This window comes from Trichoplusia ni, unplaced genomic scaffold (genome assembly GCF_003590095.1).
Source record: "Trichoplusia ni isolate ovarian cell line Hi5 unplaced genomic scaffold, tn1 tig00001582, whole genome shotgun sequence".
In the NCBI taxonomy this organism is placed as follows: Eukaryota; Metazoa; Arthropoda; class Insecta; order Lepidoptera; family Noctuidae; genus Trichoplusia; species Trichoplusia ni.
The window spans coordinates 31,140-47,325 of record NW_020800137.1 but is presented as its reverse complement, the minus strand read 5'-3'; the positions used below and the strand labels follow the sequence as shown (position 1 = coordinate 47,325).

General features: G+C 38.9%; 2 protein-coding genes across 2 annotated transcripts; one reads left to right on the top strand and one right to left on the bottom strand.

Annotated features, from left to right (window-relative positions):
- The first annotated feature begins 343 nt into the window (after positions 1-343).
- LOC113507327 (DNA replication licensing factor Mcm2-like) lies at positions 344-7,178 on the top strand. The gene is made up of 10 exons (XM_026890191.1): positions 344-576; positions 1,012-1,243; positions 1,476-1,567; positions 1,831-1,916; positions 2,251-2,418; positions 2,952-3,113; positions 3,637-3,790; positions 4,300-4,399; positions 4,895-5,034; positions 5,489-7,178. Exons 1-10 carry the CDS (start codon positions 379-381, stop codon positions 5,780-5,782), a joined length of 1,626 nt encoding a protein of 541 aa, XP_026745992.1. The 5' UTR covers positions 344-378; the 3' UTR covers positions 5,783-7,178.
- A 5,881-nt stretch (positions 7,179-13,059) lies between these two features.
- On the bottom strand, positions 13,060-15,289 carry LOC113507328 (zinc finger CCHC domain-containing protein 10-like). Its single transcript, XM_026890192.1, has 3 exons — positions 15,067-15,289; positions 14,822-14,989; positions 13,060-14,439 (listed from the first exon to the last, which is right to left on the bottom strand). Exons 1-3 carry the CDS (start codon positions 15,108-15,110, stop codon positions 14,250-14,252), a joined length of 402 nt encoding a protein of 133 aa, XP_026745993.1. The 5' UTR covers positions 15,111-15,289; the 3' UTR covers positions 13,060-14,249.
- Positions 15,290-16,186: the final 897 nt, after the last annotated feature.

Sequence of the window (16,186 nt, the reverse complement as noted above, 5' to 3'; positions counted from 1 at the left end):
TGTATTTGCTAGTACTGCACTCTGGTGTGTATTGGCGAACATTGCAGTATTATCCCGTATTTAAAGTTTTTTTTTTATTTAAAAAAAGACGACTCCCGCACTAAGGAACTTAATCTTTGTGTCGCGGGGGTTTCACGAACATACAAATCACATGCACAACCAGACTTAGAACAAGCATTCGTGGATTACACAAATACTTGTTCTTTGTGGAGATTGAAACCGCGACACGGTGATCTCAACCACTCGGCTATCTGTTTACTGTATGTGTTAGTGTTGCACTCCATTGGGCGAACGTTGCAGTATTATCCTATTTTGAATGAGCCGAACATGATGATCCCGTATCATAGTTAGTATCCTTCCGTCTGGCTGCAGGTGAACATGGAGCAGACGGTGTACCGCAACTACCAGAAGGTGACGCTGCAGGAGTCCCCCGGGCGCATCCCGGCGGGCCGCATCCCGCGCAGCAAGGAGGTGGTGCTGCTGGCCGACCTGTGCGACCGCGCCAAGCCCGGGGACGAGGTCGACCTCACCGGCATCTACACCAACAACTACGACGGCTCGCTCAATACTGAACAGGTGGGAGCTTTGTTCATTTTAGATTACAATATAACTTCTTCGTAACTTTCGCAATAAATAGCAGTCATACATTTGACACCCCATTTCGTTTTCGACATCACTATCAAAAATGATATTCGTAGGTAAAGAAAATGACTTTCACTTATAATAAATACGTCGTGATTCTTGCTGCAAAATCAAATTAAATCCTAATTTGTAATGATAATTTTGACAGCATCGAAGGCTGTTTTTAGACCATGCTATTTGAAAATGTTTTGGGCCTCCAACCATACGACTTTGACGACAATCGGAATAGTTAGTCATTTTTTTTATCGATCACACTTGTTCGTCTGCGAGTTCTCGCGAAAACAAATACTGTTTCAAAACAATCCTTATCTTTAGCATCACAGTAAGCACCAAAACAGAAGCATCCATAAAATCATTCTTACTGTACAGGGTTTCCCAGTATTCGCGACCGTCATCATCGCCAACTACATAGTGGTAAAAGATTGTAAGCACATCGTGGATTCTCTGACTGATGAAGACGTAGCGACCATTATTAAGCTGTCAAAAGACCCGCGAATTGGAGAGAGGATCGTGCAGAGTATAGCGCCATCTATATTCGGACATGATTATATCAAGAGGGGATTAGCGTTGGCGCTGTTTGGTGGGGAGCCTAAGAATCCAGGTATGTAATCATATTATGCGTTTTAAATTAGATTATTATCACCTAAAGAGACATAATATATTTAGAAAAAAACTTGAATTAAGTACACACATAATAAGCTAGTGTGGCAAAGAAATAAGGAGAAGAGGGATCTATACTCATCCATCATCAGTCTACTTTGATGATGATGATGATGATGATGATAGTCTTTTTATTAAAAGAATAAGTTTTGAGCACAAGTTAAATGTTTCAGGTGAAAAACACAAGTTAAGAGGCGACATCAATGTTCTCATCTGCGGTGACCCCGGTACCGCCAAATCACAGTTTCTGAAATACACCGAAAAGGTAAGTTATATTAATAAAATATACTATATAATACAGTATTAGTAGTATACATACTGTATTTAATTTGTCATGTGATCTCATGTGATTCGTTAAAAGAAAAAAAAAACATGTGTAACAAAAAGTCATAATCTTAAAAAAATAATATTTTTGTGTCTTTTTTAATGCTGCTCAGTGAAATGTCGGGTAAGTTGAAATCGATTCTTGTTATCGATTAATATCGATGTCTTAAACGTACTGTATCTTATCCACTGTTAATAATTCAGATCGCGCCGCGAGCCATCTTCACAACAGGACAAGGCGCCAGCGCTGTCGGTCTCACTGCCTATGTGAGGAAGAATCCCACCACAAGGTAAGATGTACATACATAATTATATTAATAAAGTATATAATGTCTCATGAATTTCTACTATGGAGTTAAGGAGATAAATCTTTAATATTTAGGTTTGATATCATAATTACAATTAAAAAAAGTAAACACGTTATTCTAAAAACTAAAATTAACACTGCATTGTGTACCTTATTAGACGCGAACAAACATAAAAAGCATATTATACGGTCGAATTGAGTAAACTCGTTTAAAAAAAGGTAAACAATATTCATGTGTTTTTTGTCTAAAAACTCAGTTCACAAAATTCGTATGTTGAAAATATTATAAAACATGTTTACTTATTGACTTCTCTCAGGGACTGGACGTTAGAAGCTGGTGCGTTGGTGTTGGCGGACCGCGGCGTGTGCCTCATCGACGAGTTCGACAAGATGAACGACCAGGACCGGACCTCCATACACGAGGCTATGGAACAGCAGTCCATATCCATCTCCAAGGCTGGAATAGTCACCTCCTTACATGCTAGGTGGGTTACAAGGAGTTTTTGTTAAATGATTAACCTCATTTGTTAATTTTCAGTGTTTAGCTGAGGATTTTTATTATTACTTTTGTGTCTTTTTAGTTTTGAAACAAAGTTTAGATGAATTTGACTATAAATTGTTGTATTTTTCGGTCTTGAAATGAATGAAATGTTTTAAAAATGCTACAAAACGGTGGAGAAGTTGGTGGTGTTATACCACAATAAAGATAATAGTCGCAAAATCTAATGAACTCATCAACCTAATTTGGACTAGCACAGCATCAGTATGAACAAAATTAGGTTGTGCCTAAAAGATATATCTAGGAAACTACTAAATTAGGAGTGATAGATCTGAGTTACGTAAAGTCGCGACTCGCTCCTTATTTATTCTTACGCTATGTTTTCTAGCGATTAACACTATACTAAGAGATAAATCGATAATTAATTCCCATTCCCACTACATATGTTATATACTATTCAGTAATAACTTTCACAACATAATCCACATCAATTAACATATAATATATATTCTTCCTCAGATGTTCAATAATAGCAGCCGCCAATCCCATCGGAGGGCGTTACGACGCCTCGCTAACGTTCACAGAGAACGTGAATCTCTCAGAGCCTATTCTGTCGCGTTTTGATGTGTTATGTGTCGTGAGGGACGAAGCGGACCCTATGCAGGATGCTCATTTAGCTAAGTAAGTAAAGAGTATTTTGAAATAAGGAGTTTATCATGAAAGTCTGAAGCAGATTAAAGACTGTTAACGTGTTCGTAACTACGAAGTCAAAATATAATGATAGTTGTTCATATAAAATTTATTCTTACTTTTGTCAAAAAGCATGTCAAGTTTATTATTAAGGCGATTTTGTGTGTGTGTATAAGTATGCTTGTTAACTTTTGACGCTAAATCAGCTGGACCAATTTTAATAAATTAAATAGTCATGATTTTGATGTACCTTTTTGCTTAAAAAGTTTGTTTGGAAATAATAATAATACAGCGCATAAATATCAAGATAAATTATTTATTCAATATTTGTTTCTATAAAAAGTTACATCATGATTTTTTACTTATATTTAACGTACTCCGTATTTATATACTAATCTAATTTGTACCTTTAAGTACCTTATCAAATAAGTGTACTTCTATCTACAACTGATAGCGGGCAGAGCTTCGCTCTTTAAAAACAGTAGTTAATATTCAACCATCCGTTATTGCGTAGGTTCGTGGTAAGCTCTCACATCCGCCATCACCCGACGCAGAGCGGCGTCACGCTGGAGGACAACAACGCGCCCGACCCCGACTTCATACTGCCGCAGGACATGCTCAAGAAGTACATCGTGTACTCCCGGGAGAACGTACATCCTAAACTACAGGTAATGTGACTGGCGCGCTGGTCTAGTGGTCAGTAGCCCCGACTGCTGTAGAAGAGGTCGTGAGTTCGAACCCCACGTAAGACAAAGTTTGTCATGAGCATGGTTATTTGTTCTGTTTCTGAGTGGAATTTATCTATATTATGTATGTATTTAGAAAATAGTATGTTTATCAGCTGTCTAGTAGCTTTGCTTACGTTGAGACTAGATGGCGTTGTTGAAAGTTGTGGAATGTTATTTCAATGAATGTCATGAAATATGCTACAATACCCCAACAATTAGCAGGTTGTGAGAAATAACCTACAGCTTTTGTACTGGAACTAACTATAGTCAAACTAACTTATCACACATTTATAAGTTTGAACACAACTTCGACTACAGGCAAACTTCTCTTACTAAAATAACCATTACTATGTTCAATACATGCTCCTGACAAGCTTTTTATGATGTCGGAGTCGGCGGCAGCGGCGTGTTAAACAAACAATCTTATTACACATAATTATTTCTTTCAGAACATGGATCAAGACAAAGTAGCCAAGATGTACAGTCAGCTCCGCCAAGAATCTCTCGCTACCGGCAGTTTACCTATCACAGTCAGACATATTGAATCCGGTAAGTTTATAGATAGATAACTTTTAATATGATTTAATTTACAGGTCCTAAAAACATACCTAATATGTTTAAACGCACTATCAAATCAAACACTTCTCGCAGAATATGTTGGCTTTGAATTGAAAATGGGAATTTAACAAGCCTTATGATGATTAAGTACAATTTTGTAAATCCGGTCGTCCGGATAAATCCTCATAGACATTTTCCGCCCTGGGGAAGACGGCAAAGTATGAGGCCGGACTCTTACCAGCTAAAACCATCAGAGTGCTTTACCCTTCCATTATACCTGAGACCACGGGAAAGCGATGTAAACTACCGCAATCTCAGGCATGGACGCTCCTTTCTAGAGCCGCAACTCAAAATCAAAAGTGTTTCTTTCAAATGCGCCGTTTTCCAGACACTTTCAGAACGTTACAATAATGACTCTAGTTGCACTAATGTCTATTACCCTACTGTACCATTGTAACTTAGATTTAAAACATTTTGTTGTTCCAGTAATCCGCATGAGCGAGGCCCACGCCCGCATGCACCTTCGCGCGCAGGTGTCGGAGGAGGACGTCAACATGGCCATCCGCACCATGCTCGAGAGCTTCGTCGAGACACAGAAGTACAGCGTCATGCGGGCCATGCGACAGGTACGTTGGAGAAAGACGACTAAAGGATGAGTAGCAACATAACAACGAATTAAAACATCTAAGAACCCACGTGAAAAATATCACTCCATACAAATTTTATCAAAATCAGTCCAGCCGTTTTTTGTCGTTGTAAATTGCATTGGCATCGGGCTTGAAGCTACCCTGAAAATTTGAGCCTCCTGGCTTGTTATCGGGAAGTGCTTCAATTCAAAGCTTCTCTCTTGACATTCTTATTCGCCGTTAACGTAGACGCAATAATAATACGAATTACGACAGATTATCTAGTTTTAAGCTAATATGAAATAAGAATATTGAACATATGAGTAGTAAAAAAAGTATTTAAGCCTTGCACACATGATTATAGCTTGCCTTCACTTATCCTGCTACTCTTAAAGAAATAAACAATACCATAAATAAAGGCTTGTCGTAACTTACTTCAACTACTTACTTTCAGACATTCCAAAAATACCTATCATACAAGAAAGACCATAGCGAGTTACTGTACTACATTCTGCGCCAGCTCACAATGGATCAGCTGGCCTACATGCGAGGCCTACACAATCATTCACAGCCCACCATCGAAATCTCAGAAAGAGACCTCTTAGAGCGAGCGAGACAAATCAACATTTCAGACTTGAAACCGTTCTATGACAGCCGTATATTCAAAATGAACAGCTTTTCGTATGATGCAAAGAGGAAAGTTATTGTACATGTGTTGCCTGATACGCCGACGTCGGCTACTGCCTGATTTTTTTTAAGTATCCAGTTTTCTGAATGCCTATTTAATTATTTTAATTAAATATTGTAATGCGGGGTATATTGCAACCTATCACAGAACATGTATTAATTTATGATAATCGATCGTGAATGGGAAACGTCAATTTATCATTAAATTAATTGAAACTGGCCGAATGCGTGTCGGAGTCGCGACACAAAATATTTGAAACATGTTGTCCTTGTTATTTTAAAGTATATTGTAGAGACAAATAGATGATAATGTTAGTTTACCCAAGAACCTTCCACAAAGCATAGCATTGGTCTTGAGATTTGACTATTTTATGTCGATCAGGCATTCAAAATATTGGTATTTGTAATTATAATGAACCATCAGTCGGATTTATAATTATTTATTTAATATCGGTTTACTCACGTGTATTTATTGGGATAGCCCAACTGGTTTCGGACCCAAAAGTATTCCTTAACCATGAGCTGATGCGGCGGCAGGATCGCGAGTCGTTCTATACCAATAATTAAGGGTGGGTAAATTATTATTATATTAATAATTAATGGTATTCGTGCCCGTTATTTTAATAAAAGTACAATATTAAGTTTTAGTCTGTAAGGTAATGTAGTCTTGCTATTTTTCTTACAATCATAACTGTTACTGTGAATAATCTAGACATTGCATTGCAATTGTGACAAACACTACTTCAAGCATTTTTCATAGTCTTCACAATACAAGGCAGGTCCTTAACTTGTGGTAAGAATAAATGTACCGGTATGTGATCATTTTGGTCTACTTTATCTACTTATAATACGACATTTTATTAAGGAGGTCTCTTATATTTGTGTGATGAAAACAAATTCAGTAATTTAGCTTTGTCTTTAAATAATTAAGGTAATTTTCGACAAAATATTGTTATTTAAGGTTTGTTTTGTAATTTGTTTTTTTTTTTCGTATTTGCGTAGATTTACGGGTTGATTTTATTTGTTGGTAACCATTTTTCGGAATGAGAAAAAGTTGTGTATCTTCGCAGATAATAAGAGTGAGAATAATGACTCATGAAATTTTTAATGATATTAATGTAATTGTCTATGCTACTATGTACAATTACAGACACCCACCTTTTTTGTATCACTACTTTAAAACAAGCTTTAAAATTGTCTGTTAACGTTTCTGTTTTAGGTTTAGTTTTATGTTAAGGTATTTTTATAATTTTGCTACAATAAACAATCTAAAAATCATGTACATTCTTACAATTTTTTTTATAAGGCTCTTGTGACTTTTGTTTAAAAACAGTTAAAAGAATTTCAGGTACAACAGATCTAATAATGGAAATAGATTACATATTGCCAGTACAAACTTGTGTAATTTTTTATTGTAAACATCAATAAATACTAATTTTGAAATAATCTAATACCAGCTCAACTGTTTTATTTATAAGCATCATTATGTTGAAGGTGTTCACTGCCTATGAAAACATGCGAGGTAAATTGCGTGGTTGCTTTGGTTGATGTAATACCTAATAATTGGTAATAAGTGTACAGTGGACACATGCCGGTTTGTGTTTGTTGATTAACACATGTGGAGTTTCTTCTCATAAGCTTTTGGGCAGTAGAAGTTCGTTTTTCCGATTGTTTTTTGGTTGCATTTTATTTATCTGTGTGTGTCCTTTGTGTTTTGTGTTTGTGAGCGTCAAATTTTCCGGTAAGTACACAGTGCTACCTTGTTTTATGCGGCAGCCGCCGCGCGATCATGGACGCTGACGACCGGCCTCCGGGCCGTCCGCCAGACCCCAATGATCCCCCAGTGCATGGATCCAACCCCCAAACCGACCCCAATCCGCAATCAAAAGATTTATTTGAATACACTCCGGTGGTAACAGCTCCTTTGGCGTCTTTCGAAGCTATGGAGACTCAAACTTCCCTACCGAAGCGCAAACGACCAATTGAGGACAAGGAAAAGGACGTGTGTAACGATGACACAATAACACCTTCATCAAAACGGGACAGAATTTCCGCTCCGTCCTTAATAGCTAGGTCCAAATACACTGACACTGACGTTGCCCCGTTTATTGTATTTGTTTCGTACGCAGACGTGGACCCTAAGGCGGGTTCGACCATGCATCCAGTGAGATTTGGTCAGTTACTGTTGAGGAATAAGGTCAAAAACATCACAGAGGATGGAATTAAAAAGATTGGTAGAAACCGTATCTCGGTAGAGTTTAAAGCCCCCAGGGACGCCAATGTTTTCATGGAAAGCTCTTTCTTAAAAGAAAAAGGCTACTCAACATTAATCCCTACCTTTAATATCACGCGTATGGGTGTTGTAAAGGGTGTCCCAGCAGACTGGTCTGACTTGGAATGCTCCGATAATTTAAGATCCCCTTCAGGCTGTGGTCAGATTTTAAAAATTAGGCGATTGAATAGAAAAGTTACAAATGATGGTAAATCGGAATGGCTGCCCACTTCTTCAGTGGTCTTAACGTTTGACGGTAGGGTTCTTCCTGAACGTGTTTTTTGCTGTCATAACTCCCTTCTGGTAGAGCTATACAATTATCCCACCATTCAATGCTTTGGATGTTGTAGGTTTGGGCACACCAAGACCCAATGTAGGTCTAAGCCACGGTGCTTCCGCTGTGGTGGAGATCACTTTGGGGAGGGGTGTACGTCAGAGGAGCCAATTTGCTTATTTTGCGAAGGGCCCCATCTGGCCACCAGCCGGCAGTGTCCAGAGTACCATAGGCAGAGGAACATTAAAACCTGCATGTCTGAAAAGAATCTGTCCTACTCTGAGGCAGCAAAGTTATTCCCCCCAGTCCGTAAGTCCTTTGCTGATGTTGTGGCATCAGCGCCCTCTGCTCCACACACCCTCATCCCATCCCAAGTAGCTCGTCCTTCCCACTCTCGCCAACCTACCTCCACATCATACAGGAAGACTGTATTCCTTCCGCCAAAATCCCATGCCCCTCTTTCCCCAGGTTACGATCGACAGGCTCATCAAAACATCCTGAACAGTTTTACCATTCCCCAACCCGCGAACGGATGTGGGCTCCCTACCAACCCTACATCTACCGAAAATGTTTCGGCTATTGAGCAGATAGTGATGTTGCTCACAACTATTCTTTCTTCCTATCCCTTACCAGACCACGTTGCCAAAAACATTGTTAACCTACTATCCCCCCGTCACATTCCATCTCCTCCAGTGGAACGCCAGGAGTGTCCTCCCGAAAAAACATGAGGTCACTCACCTAATCAACTTGCACCAACCAGCAATCTTTGCAATTGCAGAGACGTGGCTAACCCCACGCCTCCATTTTAATATCCCCAGGTATAGCGTGCTCCGGGATGACCGTCCTGACGGTTATGGCGGAGCCGCTATACTTGTAAATAATTCCCTCTCCTTCTCCCCTCTTCCACTTCCCCCCCATGGCGATGAAGTTAGTGTTGTAGGTGTAAACCTACTCGGCATTAATTTTATTTCTATATATATCCCCTCCCCAAATCCCGTATGCTTCCAATATATAAAAAATATCTGTGCTGTCCAAACCCCAACCATAATTCTGGGTGATTTTAACTGTCACCACCTCCTATGGGGATCCGACTACTGTGATGGCCCGGGGTTGGACCTTGTTGATTTAATCGACGAGGTCGGGCTCTGTGTCGTCAACGGCGGTTTGGAAACCCGTCTCCCCAGACCCGGCCAAAGTAGAAGTTGTGTGGACCTCACTGTCTGCTCGACCAGTCTGACGGGCCAATTGGATTGGCAACGCCTTAACCACACCCATGGTAGTGATCACTATCCCATCCGCACCACCCTTATTAATAGATCACTACCCAGTAGAGACAATCCTCCCCTCCTAAAATACAAGCTTCCGGGCGCCAACTGGGACTTGTATTCCCAATACCTTGATTCCCTAGTCCTCTCTATGCCGGAAGTTTCTCCAGACAATCTCGATACCTGCATAGAGCGATTTTCTGGTGCTGTCTCGTTGGCCGCTGAACATAGTATCCCGCTTAAGAACTCGGCTTCCGGGAAGCTTTCATCCCCGCCTTGGTGGGACCGCGAGTGTTCTGCCATGGTCAAAGCCCGGAGGGAAGCCGAGTCCAGATACGTCGGGTCTATGTCAGTGACCAACCTGATGGAGTATAATCGGATCCTTGCTAGATCCAGGCGTCTCTTCAAAAGGAAGAAATATGAGGGTTGGAAAAATTCTGTGCTTCCTTGTCTCCTTCATCCCCAGCCTCAGTCATTTGGAAAAAGTTTAAGGGATACAGCCGAGGCTGTTCATCCGAAAGTCCTTCTTCAATTCCACTTGACCTTGCGAACTCCTTCCTCTGTAAACTAGCCCCTCCTTATGTTCCTCTTAATGAGGAATGTCCTTCTCCCCTTGTTTCATCCCCCTCCTCCAACGACCCCTTGGACCTGCCATTTTCTCTACGTGAGTTGGAGTCAGTGCTCAACCACGTCCATGACTCGGCCCCTGGGATTGATGGCTTCCCCTATTCCTTTTACAAGAGGTCTGGAGATCGTTGTCGCCAGTACCTCCTATCCCTAATAAACTCCTGCTTCACTCTGTCCCATATCCCAGAAAGCTGGAAAACCCAGCTTATCATCCCGATCCTGAAGCCAGGAAAAACTCCCGACAGCGTTAGTCATTACCGTCCGATTGCTCTCTCACCCGTCATTGGCAAAATCTTGGAGCACCTCATCAAAAATCGGCTAGAGTGGTTTGTGGAGAGCCGCAATCTTCTAGCCGAGTCTCAATTTGGATTCCGAAAGGCAGTCAGCACCATGGATAACATTGGCGTTCTTGTCACGGATACGCGGATCGCATTTTCCAAAAACGAGTCCGTTTTGGCGGTCTTCCTTGACATTTCAGCTGCATATGACAATGTTCTTCTTTCCGTGCTCAGTAGTAAATTACGACAGCTGAGTATCCCGGCTAAGATGCGACAATGCATTTGTAACTTGTTCTTGGAACGTTATGTCAAGCTCCACATTCCCGGTGTAGATTCAGAATCTAGAACCCTTTGGAGAGGTCTCCCTCAAGGTTCGGTCCTTAGTCCTCTTCTATACAATATTTATACTTCTGACCTCCATAGATCCCTCAATAGTGACTGCCGAATCCTGCAGTATGCGGACGACCTTTGTCTTTATCTACCGAAAGCGTCGATAGAACAGGCTTCGGTGTCCATGCAGGTATCTCTCGACTCCTTAAACCACTGGCTTATTTCTCACGGTCTCACTTTGTCTGCCTCTAAAAGCTCAGTGGTTATCTTTACTCGGAAAAGAGTTATCCCGGATGTTCACCTTGAAATTGAAGGCTCCCCTATTAACTTAGAGGATCGCGTGAAATTCCTGGGTGTCATCCTGGATTCTAAATTATCTGGTGCCTCCCATGTTGGCTATGTCGTTAACAAATGTGAGAAGAAGCTTAATTTGTTGCGTGCTCTTGCAGGCGTTTGGTGGGGCGCTCATCCGTTCACATTAAAACTCATTTACAATGCCACAATAAGGAGCCTGTTGGACTATGCTAGTTTTTGGCTGGAACCGTGCAGCAAAGTTGCACTGGCCAAGCTAGACATCGTCCAGTCCAAGGCCCTCCGCATTGTATTGGGTTGTATGAGGTCTACACCGATTAACGCGTTGCAGGTTGAGAGTGGCGACCCTCCTCTTCTCCTACGCAGGCAATACCTTGCTGACAAATTTGTTTACAAGATATTCTTTAATTCCAACCACAAGATATTGCCGCGACTGTCCATTTTGGATAATTTGTTTAGACAGTGCCCATATTGGAGGCATAAAGTCCCCCCATTAGTCTTAAACTCCTTTCGGAAAATTCGTATGGTTGGAGAGTGTGCCCCAATTCGCCAGTGTAGTAAATTACCTGTTTTTGCCTCCCCATACAACGTCATACATTTTGTCCCGAATTTCATCCCCTACATTGGTCTCAGTAAAGAAACCATCCAAGCGAACGTTTGCTTCTCCCAGTTCGCTAATAATAAGTGGCCGGAACATTTTTGGTTCTTTACAGACGCTGCAAAATTTAGCCCAGATGGCAAAACCGGTGTTGCCGTCTATATTTCAAAGTATCAAACATTTCTCCAATTCCAATGCCTCCAGAGACGTCTGTGTTCACTGGAGAGTGTATTGGCATCCTAGAGGCATGCTCATATATCTCTTCCCACAGTAATATCACAAAGGCAGTTATTTTCTCTGACTCCAGAAGTGCCCTGGAAGCTATTACCAAAAATTCTTTAAAGGATAAACTTCGTAGTCCAGTCATCATTCAAATTAAAATTATTTGCATCTTCTCTCCAGTAAGGATATAGAGGTGATACTTGTATGGATACCAGGCCACATGGGCATCGCAGGAAATGAGTGTGCGGATACAGCTGCTAAAGCAGCTGTCTCCAGCAGCTTAGCCGACAAGTCGCATTATCGAGTCGAAACCTATGACTTGATCCATAAGGCCAAAGTAGACCTCTTCAAAACCTGGCAGTCTTACTGGGCCGAGTCCAGTAAGACCAAGGGTGGAGCTTTCGCAGCAATACAACCCTCTATCCCCTCCAAACCTTGGTTCTATAAATTCAAAAAGGTCCCAAAGTGGGTTACGTCAGTAATATGCCGTATCCGCATTGGTCATTTCTGTACTCCAATCTTCCTTCACAAAATTCGAGTCCGTGACAACCCCCTTTGCGAGTGTGGTCTAGAGGAGGGCTCCCTAGATCACATTTTCCTCAACTGCCCCCCGTAACAACGGCTTTAATATGGATCAAGTCATAAGTAATTTACAAATTCAGCACCCAGTTAATGTCCGTCATCTCCTTTCCTTTTTTCCTAATCCCCAAATTATATGTGCATTTATTAAATTTATAATAATTAACAAAATAAGGTTGTAAGTATGTTATATGTAGTGTATATGTGTGTACATAATCTATATAATAAGTATTATTATTCACTAACACCTATATTTGTGTTGTTCCAGGTAGCCAACAAAATATTGAAGGAAACGGTTTTAGTTAATGCCTTTTAGATACCCATGTGCAATCACTACACGACGCTGGCAGAAATTGTTGTAAAGAACAGCAGATTGCCATAAAACAAAAAAAAAAAAAAAAAACATGCGAGGGTAACTTTACTGTGCCTCATGACTTACTCAACAGCTTAAACAATAATACAGTGAAGAACACAGACTGCTGTCTACCACCATTCTAACTTTCACAGCAAGCAGGCAAATACTCATTTTCTCTTTCAAATTAGTCGATTAGGTCCAGTTGCTAGGGTAAATAAAAAAATAATAATAATCCCATTTTAATTATATTTACTTTTATATCAAATTCTTACATTCTTTTTCTATTTAAATCATGAGACTATGTAATTGAAGAGACAATTTAATATACAGTCTTAGAAAATATTACGTCTATGACATGTAAATATGTAATTGATAATTATCTTTTAATTCTACTCTATATTAACACAGCAGTTTCACAAAGCACAAACATAGGTGTAACTGTGACTGAATTTCCACTGACATTAAATGCCTTTTGAGTTTTTTAATAGAAATGTCAAATGGCATATTGTAATTTAGAAGTATTTTTTTAAAACACTGACAGTGGAAATAAAGCCTAACATTAAAAGTTTTAATCTCTACAACTCTCAATAAAATTACATATTCATTCACACATAAAATTACTTCTTAGCATCACATAGAAACTACAAACATTCAACATTTCACAGCATTAAGGTAATTAAAAACTAGGAAGAATGGCGCCAAACCCATTTAGCTCTCTAACATCAAATTCTTTCTTTAAAAACACTAATATAATCTATGAAAAACGCATTCCATTTATCATACTATTTTTAATGATATAATCAAAAGCTGAATGAGATAAGTGCCATATTCTACTTACATAAATTAAAAAAATAAATAGATTAAAAACATTGTCTGCAGGTTAAAAATATCTTAAAAATAGTGTCATTTTAAACTAATTTCATATTCAATGTCCAGCATTATGACACAATCTGGTGATAGTATACTACTTTCAAATCGTAACTATTAAACTGGGGGTACTTATAGCTGGCATTAGAAAAAACTTACATATTTCAATGTAGAATATAGGTGAAACTTAAAAAAAAAATGTGAAGATGAAGTTATTTTTTCAAATTAACTAAAGATAGGTCTTTAGATTTAGATAAATTATATAATGAAGACTTGGTGTTGGCTTTACATGCATTTGTGACAATATTTGCAGGTACCCCTCACAAAAATATAACATCTCTGACCTTTATCTAGCAAGCCTTCAGGTCAATTAAATTGTCATGGGAGGCCTTTCTAAGCATCTCTTAGCTGAAAATACTGGGCTCTTAAAACTCAATTTTAACACATAAGCACATATAAGTAACTTTGTACAGACACAGCCCAAAATTAAATTAAAAATCTTAAAAAATATTTCCTAATACCAGCGTTAAGTAGATACACACTAAGTCCTTAATAGTCTGAGCCAGATTCTGACCCACTGCTGCTACCCGAATCGCTTTCCGAGTCACTGCTGCTGCCACTGTCAGAGTCATCCGAGCTGCCAGAGTCGGATTCTGAGGAACTGCCTGAAGAGCTGTCATCAGAGCAGTCTGCGCAGTCTGAGCGTTTCTTTTTGTTGGGTATCTTGCAACTGCCATTGCTGAGAACAAGATACAGGTAGAATGTTATTTTTGTAAAAACAGCTAAATTACATAAATTTATTAGAAGATGAAAGTTTTATTCTTGTGCCAAAAAATACAGATGAAGTTATGAAGTTGCATTTTTTACTTGAAGTGGGGGTAGTTTTATAAACTAAAAAATCTAGTAGCTCTTAGAAAACATATACTTTTTTAAATACATTACATATAATTATTTGCGAAATTATTTTTAATATTCATAAATAAATACAAAAAATATTATAAAACATTGCGAAACCAATAAGCAATTGAAAAATCTTATGGGGGTACTTATTGGAACATATTGTTCTAGAAATATGGCGTCATGTAGAAATTTGCTGTAGAATATTTAAAGTCATGACAAACCTGCAGGAGCCCTCTTCCCGCGACTTCAGGTTTTTCTTCAGCACTTGCGTACGAGAAGGACGCACCAAAACCTTGCGTTTCCCTGTACACTCGTAACTCCAGTGCCCATATTCCAAGCACTTCTGACAACGAATCCCCTGGGGAAACGCCGCTGCCAAAGCTGCTTGCCTATAAAAAACAATAGAATATTAATATCATAAAACAAATTTTCACAACAGCATAAACGAGGGAAAGAAAAATCTCACTTTTTCTTCTGAGCTTGATGTCTATTATAAGTTCCCAAAGTCATGATGAGGTTTTAGAATCAACGGCTTGAAAATTATTTGCCGGTAGGTGAAAATCACTTGTCCACAAATCCTTTACGTTACTATCGCGTCCAAGCGCTTCCAAAATACAAATGAATAATTAGAAAATTACAGAAAAAGGAAGCATGGAAAATAAAAGATTTGTCAACTTGTCGTTGTCAAAAATTGCACAGGGTAAAAAGAAAATATTGAGTTGTCGATGGCTCAGAGTTCGTTCAATGAAGGCTTGGCCTGTAAAGGAAATATTAAAAAAATAATTGTGTTTTGTAATCATCACGATAACTCAGAATAAAGATTAATATTGATAGTTTTCAAAATAAATGTTTATATTAGAAAATATAATCCAAAGTCCAAACCAGTTTCATAAAACGTTTTATTTTTGTACTATAGACAGTTTTGGCCTGAATATTCGTGGATAGTTTCTGCAAAAAAAAAAATCAAAAATATCGAATACATGCTTCAAACTAGTGCAGCTAACAGTTGCGAATAATTTTGTTAACCAATGTGTTGATCAATAAAAACACTCATTAACTATGTTGACGACAAGAAAGTAAAGATTTTTGATATATTTTTAAACTTCATAATATGAAAATTAATGTTACAACAAGTTATGTCGTAACTATAAGTCACATTGTAAATCAAAATCATACATTGCAATGAAAACTAGAAATTTTAGTCATTTTATAAAACTAGTTACTGCGTTTTCTATAAAATCAGGAACTTGGGTAACTTGGTTCCGTACGGGAATGTAAAAGGAACTCTGTTATTAAGGCTCCACTGTTCGTCTACCTGTTGGTCCGAACTTCTGCACGTTCGTCATTGTGTCAGTCAGGCTGTATTTCAGGAACCGTGAAAAAAAAACTAAGAATAAAGATCGAGGTTAAACGACGTTAAGCTATGACTGTATTTTATTTGTGTAGATAGTTTGTCTTTCGCCTGTATGAACAGGACTCTCTATGTAGCGAATCTTATTCGCTATTTACCAGTTATTGTAAATAATAAAATGTAACATAATAGCTTCTTTTAAAACTATTTTACTAGTTAATGAAAGTATAAAAGC